We start from the raw sequence: 26,417 nt of genomic DNA, 5'->3' as shown, positions 1-26,417 counted from the left end.
ATCATTTGCTTTTAATTTGCGTTACACTAACTAAATATAACACTATTGTATCACTGATGCATCAACTAAGATAGTGGATGAGTTATTATGCAACTGTTCTAACAAAAACATTTGAATGTCGTTCAATTAAAATGTAAATGTATTTATTTTATTTTATTTTTCATTGCTTAGGTGGGTGGATGAGCTCACGGCCCACCCGGTGTTAAGTGGTTACCGGAGCCCATTGACATCTACAGCGTAAATGCCGCCACTCACCTTGAGATATGAGTCCTAAGGCCTCAGTATAGTCACAACGGCTGTCCCGCCCTTCAAACCGAAACGCATTACTGCTTCACGGCAGAAATAGGCAGGGTGGTGGCACCTACCCGTGCGGACTCACAAGAGGTCCTACCACCAGTAATAACGCAAATTATAATTTTGCGGGTTTGATTTTTTATTACACGATGTTATTCCTTCACCGTGGAAGTCAATCGTGAACATTTGTTAAGTACGTATTTATGTGTAGGATGTTTTAAAGATACCTAGTGCCTCTATTATGATGCCTATCATGATAGTTCCGATCGACATCTCAGTACCAAATTGATACAAATATTAGGTAGTACAGGTTAAGCGAAATATATACGATGTTATTTTATTGGACTAAATGAAGTCACGACCTATTTGATAGATGCTTCGAAGTATAAATCCTGACAATATGTATTATCACGACCTATTTGATAGATGCTTCGAAGTATAAATCCTGACAATATGTATTATCAGTACACGTGTTCACATTTTTTTTTATTGGTGCTATGACGTCATATGAGCCTGCACGGGTAGGTACCACCGCTCTGCCTGTTTCTGCCGTGAAGCAGTAATGCCGTAACTCGCTCATGTCTCAAGGTTGATGTTCATGGGCTCCGGTGACCATTTAATATCAGGTGGGCCGCGAGTTCATCTAAGCCTATCTAAGCAATAAAAGCAGTCTTACCAAAAACAAACTTGATTAAGTAATACTTCTAAAAACAACACACTGTATGTATTATTGTTTATTTATTTTAGCTGCATGTTTCAATGTAATAAATTGAGTAATAACGCGTGGGCATGTGTAATAATAGTGATCGTATTGCTTATTATTAAAAAGGTTATTATTTGTAACGCGATATAAATGAGATATTTTCTTTCTTTGAGCTTTTATTATTGCTAATAGGGGTGGATGAGCTCACAGCCCACCTGGTGTTAAGTGGTTATCAGATCCCATAGACATCTACAACGTAAATGCCGCCACCCATCTTGAGATATGAGTTCTAAGGTCTCAATATAGTTACAACGGTTGCCCCATTCTTCAAACCGAAACGCATTTCTGCTTCACGGCAAAAATAGCCAAGGCGGTGGTACGTACCCGTGTGGACTCACAAGAGGTCCTACCACCAGTAAATTAACGTCTTATAAAGCCAATTATCAGCCGTCAGCGTGGGAGAAACTAGAGCCTGGAGACTCCAATCAGGGGAGCCGCCAGAAGGAAGCCGACGATGGACTAACACCATTGTGGCAGCAATAAGGACAAGGCGGAGCATACGCTTGTGGCCTCTCTGCTTGGGAAGGACAGCGTCGTATACTCGTCGCCGAACTAGCACGAGGTGAGCCTTTCCCTTTGAGACAGCCGCAACGGGCTAGTGGTGTATGGCGTTACGACCTGCGAAGCTCTTTCTGATCCAGCGAGGTATTTCGGAACTCCAGTAGACGTCATTGGTTCGCCATCGGAACATCGGGCGAGAGTGCAGCGAAATCGTTCAGTAGATGACCTTTGGCATCTTGGAAATCGTACATACCCTGCGTGTCCTCAGCTAGGGTACCTCGAGGGAGCGAACAAGACCCTCTCGCACTCTGGCGCAGTGTAGTAAGTGTATTAAAAAATTTGTAAATAGACATGATTTAACAAAAACCGACTTCAAATAGAAAAAAAAGATATTCCAAAACAAGTTAATATACACTAAAAACAATAATCATCGAAATTGGTTAGCGTGATATCGAGTTATTGAGTTATTCATCTATTTGTCGCGCACGTACTTAATGCAAATTTAAGACTTATATGGTTTTCTCATGGATACCATTATCAGAACTGGACTAAATTGAAATAAGACCACACGAGAAGCGTCAGCTTTCTAATAAAAGAAGAATCATCAAAATCGATTCACCCAGTCAAAAGATATGAGGTATAATAGCCGGCAAACTTCTTGAGTATTTGTTGACGTAGTGGGGGTAAGTTTGCGCATGGTACACTCACGTGCAAATTCAAATTCAAATTCAAAATCATTTATTTCAACTTAGATGTCAGTATGACACACTTGTTGAATGTCAAAATACAAATAACAATGTTAACTCTACCACCGGTTCCAAAAAAAGCCACAGTCCTGAGAAGAACCGGCGAAACAAACTCAGCGGGGTTTTTTTTTGTTTTTTCTCAAATATTTTCTTTTTTTTAAATAAATAGAAATATTCACAATAAAAGAAAAAACAAGTCAAAAAATACAATTAAAAATAATAATAATAATAATGAAAAATGAAAAGGCCAGGAAGCGAGCGCCTCATTCCCACGTAGTGCCATCTAGTAAATAATCCTTAACTTTATAATATGCCTTGTTGCACAAACGTTCCTTAACAGTTTTCTTAAATCTATGAACAGGTAGTAGTTGAACGTTTAGTGGGATCTTGTTGAAAAGCTGTACACCCAGCCCCCTAAAAGAGTTGCTTATTTTCTTAATTCGAGCCGCCGGCAACGCAAGCCTATGTTTGTTCCTAGTGTTCACATTGTGCAAATCGCAGACTCTGGGGAATTCTTCAATGTTTTTACGCACGTACAATAAATTTGCAAAAACATTATTTACTCTGCGTCATAATGCAATTAAATTATTAAAATCAACATATGTATTTATTTATATATTTATTAGAACATCAACAAAAAATATAGGTTAATAATTGTAATAATTTAATCTTGGGGTAAAATAGATATTCCTTCTATTAAGTCAAAACTAGAGCTGTTGCCAGGTCTTCGTTCAGTTGAAGCGAAGCTGGTATTTGTAATTTTTTTTTCGTTATAATAATCTTGACTATTATCATCATCACTGTTTTCATCACCCGAGTCGCCATCATCGTGATAAGTCGACATAGGGCTCATCGGTGTAGTTTACGACTCGGTCGGTTCGATCTTCTTTTTTGTCTATAATTAATGATTTTTTGAAGATATTCGATTCGTAGTAATCGAATGTTACTTTTTTCAATTACCAGCTTCCGATTATTTTCTATTTTTTTTTCCATCTGAAGCCTAGCTCTTTCATAATTCGTCGTAAGCTTCATTCCGAGCCATTAAAATGTATATCTTCTTTAAAATTTTCGAAGCCTTTCTACGGTACGGAGTTTCGCTGCTTGTTATGTAGTTATTATGATTACATCTTTTTATTACAGATTGAACGAAACTATCCATTCCGGTAACTTTCTTCTTCCCTGATCTTTTCTTACCCGGAGTCCCAAGCACGACGAGCAAGCCAGAGCCTTTAGCTTCGTTAATAATGCACCTAACAGTACTCACTGATGTTCTTGTTGCTTCCGAAGTCTGTTTTACTTTTTCCATAATATTATTCTTCCCCTGTTTTATAATGACGCAATATACGTCGTACACAATTTTTCTACCCTTTCTTTTGAATACTATACCAGTTTGTCGCGGCATAATGTATTTTTTATAAAAAATCAACAAACACTCAACAAATAGCAATGGCAACAAAGTCAACAAGCAATTATAACAAAATATAACTTAACGATTAGTAACGATAGACTTTTCACTGTACGCAAGCGTACTTTTGGGAGCAAGCGGAACGAAGGCGCGGTGCGGGACGCAGGGTTCGACTGATCTACCAATAACGCGCTCGATACGATTTCCCCTGCCGTCGCGCCTCACCCTCACCACCAAAGTGATCTAAAATTCGGTTCTGCGCAGTCAAGGTCATTTGCTCACGATGTGTGCCGGTTACTATAACAAACATAAAAAAAAATACAGTAGAAATGAGAACCTCCTCCTTTTTTGAAGTCGGTTAAAAACCTCTAAAACTTTTCAATAACAAAACGCATATAAGATCTCATTTCGACTTCGCTTCGACGATTTCCTGTAATTTTATCCCTCGGATCCTCTCGAAGTTAATTTAATTATTTTAATAGCAGACATGACGTCACAATCCACACACAAATAAGCTCAAACAAAACAATTAATTACGTACATCTGTTCAAACAGTTCTGTTAACTAGCTATCAATACGTGACCGATTTTATGAAGATAACAGCAATCGAATTGCAAATAATGTACAATTACTTGGTATTAATAAGCGTACTGGTGTTATGCAATTTCGCTGCATCTTTACACATACTCAAAAGTTCAAGCGATACACAGCTCTCTAAAATTTGAAATCATAGTCCTCTGCAGCTCTGTACTGATCCCGAGCTCTTCTCGTACACAAACAGACGCAGATCCGACCAACATCTAGCCGAGGGTTTTACACCACACTACTATAGACCCAGTCCTCTGCAGCTCTGTACTGATCCCGAGCTCTTCTCGTACACAAACAGACGCAGATCCGACCAACATCTAGCCGAGGGTCCTATACCACACTACTATAGACACAGTCCTCTGCAGCTCTGTACTGATCCCGAGCTCTTCTCGTACACAAACAGACGCAGATTCGACCAACATCTAACCGAGGGTTTTATACCACACTACTATAGACACAGTCCTCTGCAGCTCTGTACTGATCCCGAGCTCTTCTCGTACACAAACAGACACAGATCCGACCAACATCTAGCCGAGGGTTTTATACCAAACTACTATAGACCCAGTCCTCTGCAGCTCTGTACTGATCCCAAACTCTTCTCGTGCACAAACAGACACAGATCCGAACTACATCTAGCCAAGGGTCCTATACCATACTACTATAGACACAGTTCTCTGCGGCTCTGTACTGACCCCGAGCTCTTCTTGTACACAAACAGCCACAGATCCGACCTACATCTAGCCGAGGGTTCTATACCGCACTACTATAGACACAGTCCTCTGCAGCTCTGTACTGGTCCAGAGCTCTTCTCGTACAGAAACAGACACAGATCCAACCTACATCTAGCCAAGGGTCCTATACCACACTACTATAGGTCCTATACCACACTACTATAGACATAGTTCTCTGCAGGTTTGTACTAATCCTGAACTCTTCTCGTAAACAAACAGAAACAGGTTCGTCTCGTAGTTCGCCATAAATTAATTTTAACATTTCTGGGTTCGCTTTTACAGGATATAGGTAGATTAAATATCTCTCTCTAAAAGGGAGGAGTCCATTAGGTTAGTATGAAAATTAAGAAGTTTCAAACTAAAAGGAAGGACTCCTCCGAATCCAAGGTCATTCGCCTCTTTCCACCAAAGCGGCCATTTAGATTATTTGACCGATGACGTCACGTTCTTCGACAGAAATCAGCCAATCAGATCATTTCAATTAAGTATGGTTTTTCGCGATAAATACACACGAAAAATTTGAACAGCTGTTCTTTGTTTATTTAGTACATTATATAAATGTTTTTAACTACTATTATGGCTTAGTGGATACAGATATTGTCTGACCACTAGTAAAGTGCGAACATGACAGCGAAGACGTGCTGTTTGTTGTGGGTGATAGTGCTGGCGAGTGTAAGTAATTAGTTTAGAGCTTAGTGCGTACGCCGTCATACACTAATAATTGCATAGAAGACCTTCTGAATTCGAAACTTTGTAAAAATTTAAAATTTGATTACTGACATGCACAGTGACGTCAGTGCTTATTGCACACGTTGCTACACACAAATTACTGAACAAGAGATGTTTATAACAATAAAAAAAATAAAAAATTGATTACTGACGTGCGCTGTGACATATGTAAGTGCTGAGTGCACACGCACAAATCACTGAGTAGATAATGTTCTAAAATCGAATTTATTTGAAATTTGATTACGGATTTGCGATGTGACGTTAGTGCTAAGCGCACACGCACAAGTCACTGAATAGGTTAAGTCCTAAAATCGAATTTATTTAAAATTTGATTACTGTCATACATACCGACGTGCTTAGTCCACATACTGGAGTGGTCCACCACAAAGGAGATTGTTCTAAAACCGAATGTATTAAAAAAAAATTGATTACTGACGTACGCTGTGACGTAAGTGCTTACTCAACATGCTGTTACACACAAGCTACTGAAAAAAAGACGTTCTAAAATCGAATTTATTTCGAAATTTAAAATTTGATTACTGACGTGCGCTGTGACGTTAGTTAGTTTAGTTGTACGCAGTTAGTCGTTCTTAAGCGTCAAGTTGTTTGAATTAACTTACGTCCAGATTTCATGGTCACATGGTCTGAAATAGTCGCAGATCCGCAGTCGATTCGCGTATCGTGGGCGTCATAGGAACTTCACATGTGTATGTACCATTATGATCCCATCTCTTTTAAGAGTGCGTAGTTTCACTATTCAAAGGTAGTTAGTTAATCAGTATTATTCAACCAGAAACCAGCAAGAGAAACGTCAATTTCCGTGACGACATCTTTGTATTATCCAAATTAAGCGGTCAATTCGAACTGTCAACGATATCCTGTGAAGTTTTCAGGCAATCAATCGGTTCAATGTATTAATAGGTTTTTAGGAGTTGTAATAATAATAAAAGATGTGTGTTGTCTTGGGACACCGGATAGGAACGGTTCCTTATTATAAAAGTATTAATTTTAAGTTATATTCGAGGTATAAAGAAAATAATTATTTGATAAAAATAAATAAATAAAGATATTCCAAAACAATACACTGAAAACAATAATCATCCAAATTGGTTGGCGTGATATTAAGTTATCGTGATATTATTATATTTATCTATTTGTCGCGCACGTAGTTAATGCAAATTTAAGGCTTATATGGTTTTCTCATGGATACCACTATCAGAACTGGACTAAATTGAAGTGAGACCACAGGGAAAGCGTCAGCTTTCTAATAAAAAAGAATCATCAAAATCGATTCACCTAGTCAAAAGTTATGAGGTAACAAACATAAAATCTTACGTTACGGACGTTTTTTCTCGCTTAGGGTACCCCTTCTCATCGTCCCATAAGGAATTTCGTTCCAATAATACAAAAAAAAAAGTAAAGCGTCTTCAAAAAAAGAAAATAAGAACGTCATCAATGTAACCTAACTCAATTAATGTGCTTTGGTAAGAATAACTCAAAAATAATTAGTGCGATCTTGATAACATTTAAAGGGGACCACACGAGAAGTAACCTGGTTTTAAATAATAATAAAAAAACGTGTGGCACTCGGCGACTGCCGCGGTAAAGCAATAGCAATGCAATAGTATAGCATTTTATTATCAACTAATGCAATTATAATTAGACAATAATAATTTAATATTCAAACAATAATAAAATAAGACCACGCTATATTTATAAACATTAACAATAGCAAAATATTAACTGTCCTCTTCACAATTATAAGCTAGACAGCACGAGAGAGAGATGGGCAGACTTTTCATGATGCGTATGGTGTGCGACGTCACGCCGCGCGCTTATCCGCAAACACTACACAAGCGCAACGTGTGAATGTGTTGAGCGCGAGCTACATGGTAGGCGTAGTGGGGGTGTTAGGTTTTATTTTCGTTACGGAATTTCTTGATTCGGTCGCCGCGCTTAAAGCCCGCGATACAAGTTATGCAATAGCTTAAAAAGAATTGTCGAAATTGTTTCAACATAGGATTTTATTCCATTATCACAATTCTTTTTTTTCTACGCTTTACAGCTTTCTTGACTTGCTGTATTCAACTGTTCTTTTTATCTTCATAAAGATGAAAATAAGAAAGGATCATCACTGACTTCAACTTCATTGGATGATTGACTGCATTGTATTTACTTGTTGATGTAAAATGAAACGCAAAACGTTGCAGGATGTATTTTTTTAAATTTTAAATTTTAAGTATGTTATTGTTTCAGATTCTCGCTACAGTAGTCACCGAACCTTCACGTGAGTAATTAAATACGAATACAATATGTAACAGAAGTAATAAATTATAGTTTAGAATGATAAATTATTACAAATTGTTTTTTATTTTATTTTAGGGAACTTACTACATAAAGTAAAAGTTGAAAGACTTGATAACAATCATAAAGGTGTGTATGTATTTTTTATTATTACATATTTAGAAACGCGGCCTGAGAAACGAATAAGAAATACTTTCAAAAAGTTTCTATTTCAATCGTCATGACTTTAAATTCGTCATGCAGTTTCGCTATATTATATATTTTGTGTGTTCTTCTTCGTCGAATATTGTGCTATCTTCAATTTTCTATCTATATCTATACTAATATTATAAAGCTGAAGAGTTTGTTTGTTTGAACTACTGGTCCGATTTTAATAATTCTTATTAGTTAGATTGCCCGTTTATTGAGTTTCAAAATCGCGTTTTTTTCCTTTTGAGAGCTTACGCTGCGTGCGCTGGGAAAATGGTTAAATTTTCGCTAAAATAAAGTATGACAGAATAGTTCCTCTTTAAAAAAAGTCCGCGACAGCATACGTCTATATTTTGAGGCTGGCTCACTAGTCACCTTTTTCATGCCAACCAAATTTGTTCTAACATAAAGAATTATTTGTATTTTTACAACAATGATATTAATCGTTATCGAAATAAATACATTATTCATTACATTACAAGTATATTTTTTTTAATATGCCCTTTACATTCTATGATTTCAATGAGTATCTTAGAAGATATCGCAGTTTTAAAATAACATCGCAGCAAAATAATGATCAAGCGCGTAATATTGATGTACAAGGCGCCGGCCGGCTGGTGCGCGGCGGCACAGTATAAGAAGAATAACTAGAAACACCTAAATCGCTTCAAGATAGGCTTTGAAAATTGTAGATTTTCTCGATTTTTCTCGAACCGAATCGCGTTACTATGCGCTTAGGTTTGAAACCAGTAGCTTCACGGGACAAATAGGCCTTAGGGGCAATAGGTTCTACCACAATTTTTTTATTGTTTAGAAACACTATTATTAAGCGGTCTCTTCGTTAGTCAGTCGTGGATTGCGGGTAGGACGCTAAAAGCAAACAAATCTGTCTACCTCCTTCGTTATGTTGAAACACAGTAACCGACTGTTATTTGCAAACATCTATATAATCTATATAATAATACGTGAAACCAAAAACTACCCCTTTTTACGAAAATTGCGCGGACGGAGTATGAAATTTCCCACACTTATAGAGAATATAGAGAGAGAAGGAGTGCAGAATATTATAATTTTTTTCTAATTATGCATAAAAAATACAATAAAACAATAAATAAATAAAAACATTACACACACTAACACGTATTTGACACACACACACGCACGCATACTATTTGTTTATTGTCAAACTTTTCTTATTGTTTAAAGTCTGTAGTCAAATTGACAATAGATTGATATTGTTTACCTTTAATAATATTTGTCTAAAGTGTAGTCTTGGTGAAATCTGTGATTAAAGGACTACAATAATAGTCTTTGACAATAGAATTATAATAGTGTATAAACTTATAATTTCAATCAATTATAGTCGTGTTTCAACTACTCGGGGACCACTAGTATCAATAGCGCATCGTTGTCTATGTTCTCTATAAACAATTTGTAACATCTTACACTCAAAAAATTTCAACGAAAATCACCTCCAACAGCTCATACGGAAGCGCACACAGGTGATGCATCAACCATCGAATCCCGGAAAAGCAAGATCGACGCTGAGTATAAATCCGAACACAGTCAAAGCCGGCATTCTGAAGAGCATACCGAAAATCATTCAACAAACGAATCCAGTGCGGGTGCCGATATTAAAATTCAAAGTGGCAGTTCTGAGGAATCGAAGGAGGAAAGCGCAGAATCCCACGAAGATGTGAGCACGACCACGGAAGCGAAGTCGGGGCTGCTCGGATTCAACTTTAAAACAAACATTTTCGATGGCCTCTTCAGCGGCTTCAGTCCCGACAAAAAGAGGGAGAAAGAGAAAAAGCGGAAAGAGAGTCTAGGTAAGTTCTGGCCTCTCGTTTTTATAGTTAATCAACAATTTACTGGTGGTAGGAAAGGAAGGAAAGAAAGGAAGAAAGGAAGCAGTAATGCGTTTCGGTTTGAATGGTGGGGCAGCCGTTGTAACTATACTGAGACCTTAGATCTTATATCTCAAGGTGGGTGGCGCATTTACGTTATAGATATCTATGGGCTCCAGTAACCACTTAACACCAGGTTGGCTGGGAGCTCGTCCACCCATCTAAGCAATAAAAAATAAATAAATAAACTCCTCTCTATCTCATATCGTCATTCACACACTCCATCCATGTCTTCTTCGGTTGATCTCTTCCCCCTCTACCTTGCACTACCATTTCCATACATCTCCTAGTCACATGAATCTTCTCTCTACGCATCACATGTCCATACCACGCTAACCGTCCACTCTCTAATTTGTAATTAACGGGGCTACTTTCACACTTCCTCTGATATACTCATTAAGTACAAAAACATAAATAAATGCCAAACTAATAATAGCGTTTATGAACAATAACTGATAGAAAAATATTATTTTACAGGGAAAGAAGAGTTTATTTCTGAAAAACTCAGAAACATTATTGGAGTTAAAGGTAAAACAACGTTCTCTATTACAATTTTATATACGCCCTCCCCCTTTTGATGGGCGGAGTATCTTTATATCTTTTTCAATACATAGGCGGCACTGAAAATTTCGGGAATTAACGAAGTGACACAACATTACTATTTAAAAATGTATTTATTGCTTTTCGAAGTATTCTCCGCGAAATTTGACACATTTTTCCATACGATGGAACCAATCATTGAAGCAACCATTCCATTTGGAAGTTGGGGTCTCCAAAATGGCAGTTTTGTAGGCGTCCATAGCTTCTTCAGGTGATGAAAATCTCTGTCCACGCAATTTATTCTTTATTTTAGGGAAAGTATAGAAATCATTAGGGCTTAGGTCGGGGCTGTACGGCGGATGGTCTAATAATTCTATGTTTTCTTGTTCTAAAAACTCTTTTGTTCTGTGCGCGGTGTGAGAACTCGCATTGTCGTGATGGAGGATGATGCGGCGGTTGCAGTTCTCTTTACGGAGTTCAGAAACGACCTGTGGCAAACAAATGCTAGCATACCATTCTGCATTAACCGTTCTTTGTCCCTCAAGAGGAATAGTCGTAACATGGCCGGTTTTGGAGACAAACGTGGCCACCATTTTTTTTTGCAACACTCCGTGAACGAACAATTTTTGTTGGCTTTAACTCATTTTCGAACACCCAAACTCGTGACTGGTTTTTTGTTTCGGGTTCGTACGCGTATATCCAGGATTCGTCACCTGATACAATGTTGTATAAAGCATTTGAGGATCCTGCGTGGAATCTTTCGAGAGTTCTGACGCACCAAGTAACGCGAGCTGCTTTTTGCTCTTCACAGAGCGAATGCGGTATCCATCGGGAAAACAACTTTTTTACACCTAATTGTTCATGCAAGATTATTTGTATTTGACTCATGCCAATGTCTAAAGTTGCCTGAATTTCGCGGTATGTCACATGTCGATCTTCCTCAATCAGCTTACGCACAGCATCAACGTTTTCTTGGGTGACTGCAGTTTTTGGACGACCTTGACAGGGATCTTCACTGAGCTTGACACGTCCACGTTGGAACTCAGCAAACCAGCGATAAATTGTGGTTTTGGATGGGGCTTCATCACCAAATGCAGAAATCATCCGGTCAACACACTGTTTTTGTGCTAAACCACTTCGAAAGTCATAATAAATCATCGCTCTTGAATTTTCTCGAGTCAATTCCATTTTCTCAACGACTAAACAAGTTTGACAAAACCTCGTGACAAGACCGAGAATCTTTTTTTAAATAAATAAATGGTATTCGATTTTTAAAACCAAGGAGTTTTCAATTAAAAACATTTTAATATGACAGGAACAGTGGAAATATTCCATTCCCGATACTTTTAGTGCAGCCCTCGTATTCGCATCAAATGTTACTACTATCTATGTATTAATACGTAAAGCTTTGTATCCCTTTTTACGAAAATTGCACGGACGGAGCAGTATGAAATTTCCCACACTTATAGAGAATATAGAGAAGGAGTGCAGAATGTATATATATATATTTTTAAATTATGCATGAGCAATAATTTAAAAAATACACACACTACCATGTACTTGACACACACATGTATACATACTATTTGTTTATTGTCAAACTTTTCTAATTGATTATAATCTGTGGTTAAATTGAGAATAGATTAAATATTGTTTCTCTGTATTAATATTTGCCTAAAGTGTATTTATTCTTGCCGAAATATGTGATTATAGAAGTATAATAGTTTTTACAATAGAATCATAATAGTGTACCAACATATAATTTCAATTAATTATAGTCGAATTTCGACTATGTACCGATGGACCACTAGTTTTTTTAAAAACGCGAAGGAAAGAAGCGCAAATAAGGATCTTTTACTGTATTCACGTTTAATTATCTTGTTGTTAATTTATTGTTTTTTTTTCCCACAGGCCATAAGGAAAGCAGTGAGCTACTGTATGACTTAACGGGTCTTAGAAGTGAGTGACTTATTTGTATTTTGTACGGTTCTCGCGTCTCGTAGGCTCTATCAAAACAATGGTTAAATTTTGAGCCCTCGATATATCGACTCTCTATTAATGCACATAAAGTGTAGCATCGGGTAATCGACTGTTTGCGCAGTTTGATTATTATTATTAGATATCGACCACGGATGTGTCTTAGGGCGCGTATAACGTTTTTAATAAGTTAATAACATTTATAACAGTCGTCGTGGCCTAAGGATAAGACGTCCGGTGCATTCGTATATAGCGATGCATCGGTGTTCGAATCCCGCAGGCGGGCACCAATTTTTCTAATCAAATACGTACTTAACAAATGTTCACGATTGACTTCCACGGTGAAGGAATAATAAATAATAGATAAAAATCAAACCCGCAAAATTATAATTTGCGTAAATTACTGGTGGTAGGACCTCTTGTGAGTCCGCGCGGGTGGGTACCACCTCCCCGCCTATTTCTGCCGTGAAGCAGTAATGCGTTTCGGTTTGAAGGGTGGGGCAGCCGTTGTAACTATACTTGAGACCTTAGAACTTATATCTCAAGGTGGGTGGCGCATTTACGTTGTGGATGTCTATGGGCTCCAGTAACCACTTCACACCAGGTGGGCTGTGAGCTCGTCCACGTCCATCTACGCAATAAAAATAAAAAAAAGTAAACAGAGATCCATATCGTGTCGTATGTACATCTTATCGTTCGCATATCGTATCGTGACAATGTCGTGTCGTATCTTGTTAACGTCCTATCGTGTACATAATTATTGTATTTTGTAATTTGTAATTTTTGAGATGAAATAATTACTTCTGTTAATTGTATGCAAATATCGGATTCGTTCTTCGAAACTCATCTACATATATTCAATTTTGGGTTATTTCCGTATGTATATGTGTATATAATTTTCGTATGAATACATATCGCATATTCCACATATCGTTAGCGCCGCAGACTACTCCCCGAATCCTAATCACGCAGGAGCCAGTCATCGTCGACGCCCTAGACACGTTCTTACGGATCCATCAGATCCAAAATAAACTTTGCATTAGACGCCTTCTAAGCTGTAAGCTCTAAGACTAGGAGCAGGCTTAAGGACCCGGGTAATCGTACTCGTCGAACTCGACAAAGAGGTCGACGTGCAACCTAACCCATGCATCAGCCCGCTGAGTTTCTCGCCGGATCTTCTCAGCGGGTCGTGATTCCGATGCGGTAGTAGATTGATTCGTGAAGCAGTTACTCTTGAGTTGTTAGGTCTCTATCGGAGGCGCTCGGGCAGCTGTTAGCAAATCTCGCCCCTCCTGGCTGAGCCTTTGCTCACCCACCTGTCCTGGTGAAACTGGAAAGGCCTCCGGGCCACCAGTAATACTTCCATCATAAAAAAGGACGAAAAAACTAAAAAAAACAAATTGATATATCCCAGCGAAATTACTTTAATTTTGTAACTCCATTAAAGTAACTGCGCAATTATTTAAAAATGATAACACGAGAAACATTAAGTGCGAAATGAGCTTAATTATTATATTAATAATTATTTAAACAGTTGACATTGTTGTCACGAGGTCGACGCGTTTCAGTACCATTTGTACAAATAGGAAATTGTAGGAAAAATGATAAAACATAGTTGACGCCTACGTGTGCAGTTAGTATTTACTTTGCAATTATGAATATGGAACCCGAATAAAAATATCGCCCCTATGCATAGGCTACTTGTGAAGTCGGCTAAAAATACATGAAAAATGCAATTATGTAGTATTTACTTTGCAATTACGAATGTGAAACTCGAATAAAAAGATCTTCCCTATTCATAGGCTACTTCTGAAGTCGGCTAAAAATACATGAAAAATGCAGTTAGTATTCATTTTGCAATTACGAATATGAAACTCGAATAAAAATATCGCCCCTATGCATAGGCTATTTCTGAAGTCGGCTAAAAATACATGAAAAATGCAATTATGTAGTATTTACTTTGCAATTACGAATGTGAAACTCGAATAAAAAGATCTTCCCTATTCATAGGTTACTTCTGAAGTCGGCTAAAAATACATGAAAAATGCAATTATGTAGTATTTACTTTGCAATTACGAATGTGAAACTCGAATAAAAAGATCTTCCCTATTCATAGGTTACTTCTGAAGTCGGCTAAAAATACATGAAAAATGCAATTAGTATTTACTTTGCAATACGAATGTGAAACTCGAATAAAAATATCGCCCCTGGGCTATCTTATACCTACGTTTAAACGAGCAATTCTTGTATATATCTCGGAAACGGCTCCAACGATTTTCATAAAATTTAGTATACCTACAGGGGATTGCAGGGGCGATAAATCGATCTAGCTACGATTTATTTTCAGAAAATGTTGTTTTATTCGTGTTTTCAATAATCAACTTTATTGTTAATCAACTTTATGACTCTTCCCGACATCTATTGGCGAGTAATAATACTATTTTTACTGCTTTAAAGACACAACAAGATGGCGTTATAAAACAAAAAATCTAGTTATATTAATAAGCTACATCTGTAGTCGACTAAAAATACATGAAAACAGAGAAATTCTGAAGTAAGCAAGTAAGTCGATGTTCGAATTCATCTCGATCTAAAATTTATAACCGGCCGATGCATTCGTTTCAAGAGATGCCACTGCGCTGGTGCGCGAATCTCGCAGGCAGATTTAAAAAAATATGAAATACGTATGTAAAGAAAAAACTTACATACGTAATTTTTATATTGTTACGCCGGTAAGAGTAACGCCATCTATCGCCGAATAGCAGAGACGAATATCAAAGGAACTAGGAACACCGAAAGCGCTCGAGAATAGTGATACGACATCCCTAGATTTATTGAGAACATTCTGGGCAAGTCGAGTAGCTTCGATGTGTGTTTCTGCTATCTGACAATAGATGGCGTTGTACTTCTCGAGCGTTCTAGATGCTACTAGATCCTTCGATATACGTTCGAATATTCGGCTAGTAGATAGCGTTACTCTTGCCGGCGTAACAATATTGTACAGAATACGTAATGAAGTATATTACGTGTATTATTGTTCAAAATTTTTTAGGATATTTTATATCGTTATACGATTTTAAGTCGCTTCACAAATTACTTCAGCAATGAGCCAATAATCAAGTTGTGATATCTATCCTATTCGGTAACCTCTTAACATCGGCTGGGACGCGATTTCGTTCACCCGTTTTAGAATTATGGTGTTTTACCTATGCAAAAATGCACGCCACGAAATATGCAACTTCCGATAGGTATATCTGAATTCATTCTTAGGAACGAGCTGAAACTTAATCACGTAATCTTATAACTTTAAGTTTTATGTTAAGCTATTGCATAGCTTTTATCGCGGGCTTTGAGCGCGGCGACCAAATCAAGAAATTCCGTAACGAAAATAAAACGTAACACCACCCACTCCGCCTATCATGTAGCTCGCGCTCAACACATTCGCACGTTACGCTTGTGTAGTGTTTGTGATTAAGCGCGGCGTGACGTCGCACTGCATACGCATCATGAAAAGTCTGCCCATCTCTCTCTCGCGCGCTCTTGTTTATGAGTGTGAAGGGGACAGTTAATGTGTTCCTTTATTTAATGTTTATAAATATTGCGTGGTCTTATTTTATTTTTATTGTTTTAATATTAAATTATTATTGTCTAATTAGAATTGTATAAGTTGATAAAAAATGCTATGTAATAGCTTTACCGCAGCAGTCCCCGAGTGTTACACGTGTTTTTTTTTCATTTCAGACGAGGCAGCCGCCATCAAATACATAGAAAACTTAACCGGACTCAAAGGTGAGAAAATTTCATGATTCTATCACATCTATAGCCGCACGTAAAACCGATTGCTGACGTGGCGACGCATCGCCGCGTTATTTAATAGTATTTATAATCGAGGACTGAGAGACTATTTGGGGTTAAGCGACATTTTTGCATCTTTACAGAAGAGCCATTTAAAGTTTAAGCATTTGAAAAAATATTAGTTATAACAAAAAAAAACTTCTTTAGCTATATGAATGGAGAATATGAATTAAATATGATTTTATAGAAAATCCAACTAAAAAATAGAAAATTAATTAGAATAAATTAGAATTAAAAATAGTGTAAGAAAAAATGATTTTATTGTAAAAAAAAAGCCTATCAATAGCTATATATATTTTGATAATATCCCGAAAAGCATTTATATTTAAATAAAATGAAACGTATTAATTATTATTTTTACAGACCGAGATCAGATTCACGAGTTCATCAGAAGATGCAGAGGATCAAGGAGCTGGAAGTTCGTGATAGACTTCTTGGATCTGTTAGAAGATACATCTAGTAAGTTGTATTGCCCTAGGAACTTAGAAAAACCTAAACAAATTTAGAACTATGGTTTTTTTGCTCAACAGACTAAGAACCCGATTCTTAGTCTGTTGAGCAAAAACACCCGTACCTAATCGTTGGTAGCTTAAGAGACTATTCAAGCTACATGAGGATGAATAGGTCACGGGGTTCAAAACGGTACTCAACCTGAGCTTGCTAACACAAGAGCAGTGCTCCGCTGAATTCACCACAGAATCGAAATCGCGATCCACTGAGAAGATCTGGCGAGTTACTCAGTGGCTTGTACTTAAGAGCCAGATTGCACAAGAACGGTGACCAGAGCTTGGAGAGTTTAAAAGCACTGAGAGTGGATCTGGAGGATCCGGGATGTTTCTTGCGAGGGCGGTTTTGTATTGTCGATAAGAGCTTTATTAAGCGTCCCCTTTTCGAAGAGCGCTTGTTAAAGATGTCTTTCTTATTAATATAAAAATGTTTCTCCTATTACAGATGTCAGAGTTATTGTCGACATATTAAAGCAGTTGACGAATGAAGACAGTGAGTTTGTTTATATTGAATATTTATGCAAACAAGAACGCACGGTCGACTAATTTTTTTAAGTCTTCATTAGATTTCTTTAACATAACACTAATTTGTACGGTTTTATCTCTCGTCTATTATTGTCATTGTAATATTGACACTGAATTAAGAAATCTATTGATAACTACCGTCAAATTAATTCAATTGACAGTAACATTGAAATGTCGACGAATAAACACGACTCGGTCGACCCATAGACCTATATAGTAGGGACACGACATATTGTTCTATACGTACGTACGTGCTTATATAAATAGCACCCATTTTGAAGGCACATACATAAACATATATCTATCTCGCTCTTACTCAGCACTTTAACTCGCAGGAAAACAATATAACAGTATTTCAGTGCGTATATAAAATGAAACATGAATATACGTAAATGTCTCCGTCTCCGTCTAATGAGGCCGAAAATCCGCCATGTTTAGCGCGCCAAATGTCATTGTCACGTCAGTTCGGCCGTCTGTTTTGGGTTGTACATTATTTATTGACTTTGATATCGATTTAATATGATTGCTTATATAAAATTTCTTATTTTATCATGCTTAAAACATACAAAAATAATAATTAAAACATATTTTATAGGATCTCAAGAAAGTCGTCGGAACTATTTAAATAAAATAGTTTTATAACACTATTGTCAACTCGTTAAATATTTAATAATTAAGTGATTTTAGAGAGGAAGTCAAAGGAATGACGTTTGTAATTTTATTAACGAATAAATGTTCTGTAGGTGTTTGTTTTATCAGGCGGTCCCTTGATAAGTTTAAAATTTGAATCACTCTCAAGTGAGAGTGATTCAAATGGTGCGGCGTACCTTCCTTGAGGTGCGCTGCGGTAATGTGTTACGGATTTTAGAGCCAGCAAAACAATTAAAATAGATTGTAATAGTCTAAGAAAAACACATACTCAAAATACGATAACATTCAGCATGCTAGAAATGGGCAGATGGCACTGTACTACGCCATATCTTTATGTTTTGCGGCAAACGACAACTTTATAAAATCAGTTTTTTTTTTTTTTATTGCTTAGATGGGTGGACGAGCTCACAGCCCACCTGGTGTTAAGTGGTTACTGGAGCCCATAGACATCTACAACGTAAATGCGCCACCCACCTTGAGATATAAGTTCTAAGGGTCTCAGTATAGTTACAACGGCTGCCCCACCCTTCAAGCCGAAACGCATTACTGCTTCACGGCAGAAATAGGCAGGGTGGTGGTACCTATCCGCGCGGACTCACAAGAGGTCCTACCACCAGTAATTACGCAAATTTCAATTTTGCGGGTTTGATTTTTATTACACGATGTTATTCCTTCACCGTGGAAGTCAATCGTGAACAGTTGTTGAGTACGTATTTCATTAGAAAAATTGGTACCCGCCTGAGATTCGAACACCGGTGCATCGTTTCAACACGAATGCACCGGACGTCTTATCACTTAGGCCACGACGACGATGTAGCAAATTTTAAAAATCGTCATATCGTTTACTTGGCAAATTTGAAGCACGAACTCGTCTTAGATTTCACATAATATCTAAATCACATCATCTTTGCACATAACAATATACTTACTTCCTATTAAGTATAAATTCTACAAATACATTCACTCAACAATATTTAAAAAAAAAATGTGTGCGTGTACTAGTGTACACACGTAAGAAGTGAAACTTGTTTATGGCCTTATTTTTCGAAAAATGATCTACATGCAACTTTCTAGAAATTGGTTAAATAAAGTTAAATTAGATAAAGTTTAAACAAAAGGATTTTATTATCATAGACATGAATACAAAAAAGTTAAATTAGATAAAGTTTAAACAAAAGGATTTTATTATCATAGACATGAATACAAAACAGATGGCGCGTAACGGAAAAAAGTGACGCGTAACCGAAAAATGTGACGGTAAATTTTTTTCCAACGCCGATAAGGAAGTTTCACTTCAATAAAATGAGCCAAGAACATTTATCGATAAAACCTACTAACATTAAAATCTTCTGGGCAGCACTAAAGCCGCCATGTTTTGTGGCCAGATGACGTCACAGTGGCACGAAGTTTTTGTTGACGTTTCATTTCCATAGGTTTCCTACTTCAGTGGGTCGACCGTGGCCACGAAAACCGTTAAGAATTTGAAAGGTCACCAAAATGTTTAATGACAATAGAAAAGACGGTATTAAATCATAAAAGTAATTTTAATTATGGAGGCCGAAAATTTTAAAAAAAAAATTTCCTTACCTACTTTAATCCTAGTTGTGGTTCAACATCATCGCCCTGCCTATTATTACTGGTACGCAATTACCATACGTTGTTGTATTTGTTTTAATTGTAACTGAGATAAAATATTTACAAAAAACGGAAGCGTTACTTATTTAGATATTTAATAGATTAAGGATCGAGATTTTTGCCAAAAGTATTATAATAAAATGCATATTGGTAAATTACTCAAATATGCTATTCTTACTTTTAGTTTTTTGATTATGCAATTGTATTGTCGAATAGTCCCCCTTCAATATGTTATAGCTACTAGCCTAGATGAGCCATGGTGGTCCGCGTTTCTTACATATTCTTGCAAACTTGCGGTCAGGGGTATTCTAGGCAGGTGAGTTGCGGCGGTCCCAAGGGACGCTAATTTTTTTTTGGCAAAGTTATAGTATCCACCCACAGGGACCACTCCGGTCCTTAACCTGCTAAATCGTAGTAATCAATAATCGCCATCGCGGCATACCTACCGGATTTGTCGCAGCTGGCCTTCCACTGCTCGCCCCTAGTGGATATCCGCGACTTTTATCACACAATTAGTACTCAGCGAACTTATTGTGCTAATGCTAATCGAGACTTAAACGTTCAATTTGTATATTTCAGATGTTTTCAACGCTTTCGAGATATTGAAGACGCTGACGGGACACGCTGATTTTGACGGAATTTTTGAGACGCTGCAGAAGATTTCAGGAGAGAAGAGTACGTTTATGATTTTTATCACGTTTGCTATGAGTTCTTAGAGTTAGCCAGCTGAAGTGGAAGTGGGTAGGCCACATAGCGCGAAGATAGGACATTCCGGTTAAAGATAATACAGTTACATTGAAGCTTCGACCGTATATCTACACAGGTGGTTGCGCCTGGTGTCAAGTGGGTCCTTAGACTAAATGCCTATTTGATCCGATCCGCCCTTGATCTGTCTCCAGTGGTCCACGCCGCTATGGACAGATCGACGTGGCATTATATAGTCCGCTGGACGATTCTGAAATCCCACAGAGGTCACGACCCTCAGCATTGAGGATTTATAACGGAAGGAGGAGGATGACTGACCTTGAGGCGTGAGGTGAAATTTTCGAGGTCCGATAAATCTTTAGCAGTCTCAACCTTAAGTTGATAAAGTGTTTTGTTTGTGATTACAGATGCTCATGAAATCTGCGATTATTTCAAGCACGTCGCGCACACTACTGGTAAGCGTAATTAATTCAATTAATTTATAAGAAAATATTGTTCTTAAATGACAATAATTCAGGTAGAAGTATTTTAATGGAGGTTTTTTTTAATACATTTCCCTATCGTACGTGTTATTCGCAGGCCGAGTATAGAGTAGTATTGTTACAGGCCAGCGTGAGCCTTACCGACGAGTGGCGTCCAATATTTTAATGAAGTACCAAAAAATATATACCTATATTTATTTTCTATCTATAATTTAAAATATATAATATAAATATTGTACATGTCGCATCTCTTATACACAGCATTCCCTATTACAAGAGTAATCTGATTTAAAGATGAAAAATGAAGAAAACCACAATACTACACGTCGAAAAAGAAGTTTCACTTCATTCGCGTGCACCAAGTTGCACGCGCACTGTTTTTTTTAAGTTGTAGTTTGTAGCTAGACGATAAAGGGACGATCTTCCACTGAGCGGGTGATATTGTACTTGTACTGTATATATGCAAGCTTATCTTGAAAATATCGTAAGCGAGATTCAGGCATCTGTTCAGGCATTTTGTAATCGCCACCGCCACAAAGTTATTCCGTTCCCATAGCCAAGGAGTTGTTTAAAACAAACCTGTCAGTAGTAAAATCTCGAATTACAATCAGCCGGTATTTCAGGCTTAGATGGTGTGAAGGTGGAAGTCAAAAAGTTGAGTGGTGGCATCGGATCTCCTGAGCTACCCAGAGTCCTGTACGTTTTAAAACAAGAAGTCGGTGAGTGCAAAAGAAGGATGGTTTTTATGTCGCTACATTGTTTCAAGTTAAGGTGCGTTGATATGCGTGATTCGCGACGTTTTGATTCTGATTAAATAGCAATTTGACGTAGTTTTCGCCTTTTGCGCGTTCATACTAAGGCCCACTTTTCCTACCTATGCTGATAGCCTTGAGAGGCTATTTCAGCTTCACCCTAATGTTTGTAGTGAGCTCACGGGGCTCAAACCGGAGAGTTGCTAACACTGACCCTAGCAAGAGCAGTGCTTCGCAGAATCTACCACCGAATCGGAAACGCGACCCACTGAGAAGATCCGGTGAGAAACTCAGTGGGCTGTGTCTATGGGCTAATTCGCTCGTCGAGCCCTTCGTCGCAAGCGACGGGTTCGACGAAGACGGTGACCGGTGCTTATGGTGCCTAAAAGCACCGTTAGTGGATCAGGAGGATCCGTATAAGGCCCACACGAATGGTAGCTTACATTCGGAAGACGAAAGGCAAATTTCTCATAGAAGAGATAGCTGCTGGGGCCGAAGAGTGCTTTAGTAGGGAGGACCAAGTCCAGCAGTGGACGTCTATGGGCTGATATAAAGAAGCAGCATTAAAACATTAGTTGTCAATTTATTTAATTAGCGTTGCACTCCACTTCACCCTACTTGAAGCCGTCTTCTAAGTTACAAATGTAAGTTAAAACTATACATTTTCGCTTACAGATATGAAAGGCGCTTTGAACGCTTTGATTTCGGCCACAAGAACGGGAGGTATGTTTTGTTTAACTACGAATTGTAAATTAGATGTATTTTGTAACCATAATGAGTGTAATTCGTGGACTATTTCTTTACATTGCTTTAGTATAATACAGCGTTTGACCCACACTTCAAACCGGAACGCATTACAGTTTTGCGGCAGAATTTGGCAGGATGGTTACCTGTCCGTATATACTCAGAATACGAATTACCACCACCAGTAATTACGTAAATTGTAATTTGGCGTGTCTGTTTTTTATATACGATTTTATTCCTTCAAGGTGTTAAGCTTTTTTTTTGCTGCCGCCCATAGACATGTACAACGTAAATGCGCCACACACCTTGAGATATGAGTTCTAAGGTCTCAGTATAGTTACAACAGCTGCCCCACTCTTCAAACTGAAACGCATTACTGCTGCACGGCAGAAATAGGCAGGGTGTTGGTACCTACCCGTGCGGAAAGAGGTCCTACTACCAGTAATTACGCGAATTATATTTTCGCGTGTTTGTCGACCACCAATAAACATGTGGGGTTTAATTGAAACCAAAATGTTATGTATGCAATATTTTCAGACGTCGGCGAAGCGATATTTAAATTCGTCAAGATAATGCAGACGAAGACGTTCTCTGAAGCCATTTTGCGTTTGAAATTCGTAACGAAACAAACGTGTGAGTTGTTATTTTTAGTTTTTGATGATCTACAACAGGTTTTTAGTGAATGTTAAGAAATAGAAAACGCCCTAAGATCCTCCATCCCTCTGTACCCCTATCCCAATGCGGCTAGATGTGTATCATAGATTTATTATTGTAAAACTAAAGAAAATACGAAAGTTGTTAACCACTATTTGCCATTGCCTAAAATAATAGAATTAAAAAACAAAGACTTTTGCGAAACGCTAATTAAATTCACGTTTAAAAACAAAACACTTAATTTTGTTAACTTGCTTGTTTTAAATGCTTTATTCCAGTTTTTTCTCAAACAAATTTTGATGAAGTTTCTATGAGACGAATCCTTTTTTTTTGACTTAATAAGGACATAAAGAAATAGGGACAAAGACCAGTCACACATACCTGGCTCCAAATTAGCGTTCCCTGTACAATGGAAACAAGAAACTGATATAATAATATATTCTTACTTATATACTCCCCGATAACTGCTCACGCAAAGGCTAGTCACCCTCGACGGCCTAGTCACGTCCTTACAGATCCATTAACCTCAGTACTAGACGCCTTCAGCTCTAAGACTAGGAGTAGACTTAGGGACCCCGGTAACCGTACTCGTCGAAATCGGCAAAGAGTTCGACGAGCAACCTAACTCATACATCAGCTCGCTGACTTTCTCGCCGGATCTTCTCAGCGGGTAGCGATTTCGATCCAGTGGTGGTAGATTTTGCGAAGCACTGCTCTTGTTAAGGCTAGTGTTAGCAAATTCTCTCAGGTCGAGCCCGTGAGCTCACCTATCCGTCCGCGCGTAGCTGGAATAGTCTCTTACGCTATCAGCGAATAGGTTGGAGAAAAAATGTGATTAACGACAGATTTTACTATTTTAAAAATCGGCTTAATCATGTCTACACTTCGCGAAAACTGAAGATAATTATTAATGAACTGCGTTCCATTTTTTTTAGGTTACAATTTAAATTACAAACATTAGGGATCCATATCAATATTAACTTTTTATTAATTACTAATTTTGTTTTCAGTATTCAAATATGCTATCGAAGAACTGTTGGAATCCATTAATAGAAGTAGTAAGTGATTTATATTATTTAAAAAAACAGATTCCTTATTTTTTCTGCCTACATTTAATTAACCTTTGTCAAAGGTACGGTCATTGTCTAGAAGGAAACTTATCAAACTCGGAATAAGGACATACCCCTTAAAATATCATAAAGGTGGAAGGGATGAATCTTATAATTCTGTTAATCAATTTTGCTGTCTAATCTTTGTTTCGTACGTATTTTTATTGCCATAGTAGGCAGATGAGTATTGCCACCAGGATGGTGAGTGGACATGAGTGAGTAATTGTCGATGATGGACATCAATAATGCCAGAGCCAAATTGGGTCTTTTACGTACTATTTTACCTTTTATGGCCTTGTACCTTATTATGTTCAACCTTCAAGTTTCGGCCCATCTGATGGAGTCACCGTAGCTTTTGGACGTCAGAGGCAGAGCCAAGCCGGTGCCCACCACTGAGCACTCTTCGGAAGACTCGTTTGAAGATGTGCCATTGTGTCACAACGTCATTTTACTCAACGTACTTCTAATTTTAGGTCTCACGGTGGTCATTTCGGAGTTGTACAAAATCTGCGACTGCACCAATTTATTGGAGGCAAAAGAGATATTGGGCAAGATATTTGATGCTGATAGTAAGTGAATATTTAATAATTATGTATGTATGTTGTGTATTATGCAATGTAATTTCATCCCTCAGACACAGCCCATTCCTCACAGTTTCTCGTCGGATCTTCTCAGTGGGTCGCGTTTCCGATCCGGTGGTAGATTCAGCGAAGCACTGTTCTTGCTAGGGCTAGTGTTAGCAAAGGTCAGGTTAGAGCCCCGTGAGTCGTTTAGTGTGTGAGCCCTAAAATCCTTGGGCCCGTGGTCTGCTCACAACACCATGCAGATCGTTGAGTCTCACATACCCCGCGCGCCCCTTTTGCGCGGGGACCTCGTAGGAGGTTCGGCCCTCTACCCGAAAAAAAAAAAAAAAGGTTAGAGCCCCGTGAGCTGACCTACTCGCCCGGTGAATCTAATATGACCCCTCGAGGTCACTAGAATATGTAAGAAAAAAATAAGTAATTTCAAACCTTTTTGAAATAAACAAATTCAGGGTAGTGTCATTTATTAGCAAATTTCGATGTCACTATACTGGCTGACCAATTACCGCAGGCCAGGGTTTTAAGGAGATATGATGTTTTGTGCACCAACAACTTCTACGATAAGCTAATAAGCTGGAAGGAACTATGATTCATATACATTTGTCCGTAGGTCATCTAGGGTAATGGAGCACGCAAATTAGGGGTCGGTGCCCTGTGGGGGACGCCAGATTATTATTGGGGGTACTTTTATATTTTTCCGGCGATTTGGCATCTCTTAATACACCAGTCTCTCCCTATCTAGGGGCCACCAATATTTTTTCTCTCTACTAAAGGGATCGTAGTCGAAAAAAGTTTGGGCACCACTGGTCTAAGGCACAAGATGCGAACTTCTCAATCTCTTTCTTTCACCCCTCGATATTTTATTTATGATCCGTCACTTGTGGGTCAATTTCGTGATCCTATTGTTAAATTTATTTGCCATGTTTATTACAAAGTCGATTTATATTAATTTTATTTATATTAAAATTCTATATATTTTATGATTAGATCTATATTAGTATCTTCTTTTTTTATAGGTCTCGTGACTGTAGCACAGAATATAAACAAGATGAGCAAGACACAGGACCCATTGTTCTTCTTAAATTCTCTTCTCGACGTGACGCAGACCAAGAACATCAGAGAAGCGGCCACCGTCATCAACAAACTCACAATAAGACAAAGTAGTTAATGTTTTTTTACACATTATCCATATTTTCCTCCATATTGGATGCGAATAGGCACTCGGAATCTAAAATGTGTTTAAACGACCACTATTTCTTTGAAATATCCATTTTTTTTTTTTAATTAGATTATTGTCTATTTATTTGAATTATATTGAATTAATTTTGCTGTCATTTCGAATGTTTTTAAATTTTCTGACAATGTATTGGGGTGTTTGTTATTTGTCGACATTTGAGTATTGTGCTACAGTACAGTCTGAAATAATATAATGATAATTAAAACAAGCGAGACTAATTCAATCTTAGTATTTCTTAAGTTAAAAGTTTGAAGTCGCCATAGCCTAACGGATAAGACGCCCGGGGCATTCGTATCGAGCGATGCGG

At 37.8% G+C, this 26,417-nt stretch overlaps 1 protein-coding gene across 4 annotated transcripts in view; it reads left to right on the top strand.

Annotated features, from left to right (window-relative positions):
• Positions 1 to 5,608: 5,608 nt before the first annotated feature.
• The window catches only part of LOC101736082 (mucin-12), a 37,127-nt gene continuing 16,318 nt past the window's right edge, over positions 5,609 to 26,417 (top strand). For 3 of the 4 annotated variants that reach the window (XM_062671017.1, XM_062671016.1, XM_062671015.1), the window contains exons 1-17: positions 5,610 to 5,700; positions 8,014 to 8,044; positions 8,140 to 8,190; positions 9,732 to 10,079; positions 10,635 to 10,685; positions 12,609 to 12,656; positions 16,416 to 16,463; positions 16,893 to 16,988; positions 17,481 to 17,528; positions 20,426 to 20,521; positions 20,959 to 21,006; positions 21,657 to 21,752; positions 22,461 to 22,508; positions 23,067 to 23,162; positions 24,194 to 24,241; positions 24,766 to 24,861; positions 25,890 to 26,033. In XM_062671017.1, the coding sequence (XP_062527001.1) occupies positions 5,653 to 5,700; positions 8,014 to 8,044; positions 8,140 to 8,190; positions 9,732 to 10,079; positions 10,635 to 10,685; positions 12,609 to 12,656; positions 16,416 to 16,463; positions 16,893 to 16,988; positions 17,481 to 17,528; positions 20,426 to 20,521; positions 20,959 to 21,006; positions 21,657 to 21,752; positions 22,461 to 22,508; positions 23,067 to 23,162; positions 24,194 to 24,241; positions 24,766 to 24,861; positions 25,890 to 26,033 (1,441 nt within the window). In that variant the 5' untranslated portion in view covers positions 5,610 to 5,652. Of the gene's footprint in view, positions 5,701 to 8,013; positions 8,045 to 8,139; positions 8,191 to 9,731; positions 10,080 to 10,634; positions 10,686 to 12,608; positions 12,657 to 16,415; positions 16,464 to 16,892; positions 16,989 to 17,480; positions 17,529 to 20,425; positions 20,522 to 20,958; positions 21,007 to 21,656; positions 21,753 to 22,460; positions 22,509 to 23,066; positions 23,163 to 24,193; positions 24,242 to 24,765; positions 24,862 to 25,889; positions 26,034 to 26,417 lie in introns of all 4 variants that reach the window. The other variant, XM_021350004.3, reaches the window with a different exon arrangement.

Source organism: Bombyx mori, chromosome 11, assembly GCF_030269925.1.
Source record: "Bombyx mori chromosome 11, ASM3026992v2".
NCBI classification, from domain to species: Eukaryota; Metazoa; Arthropoda; class Insecta; order Lepidoptera; family Bombycidae; genus Bombyx; species Bombyx mori.
This window is presented reverse-complemented; position numbering and strand designations above follow the sequence as displayed.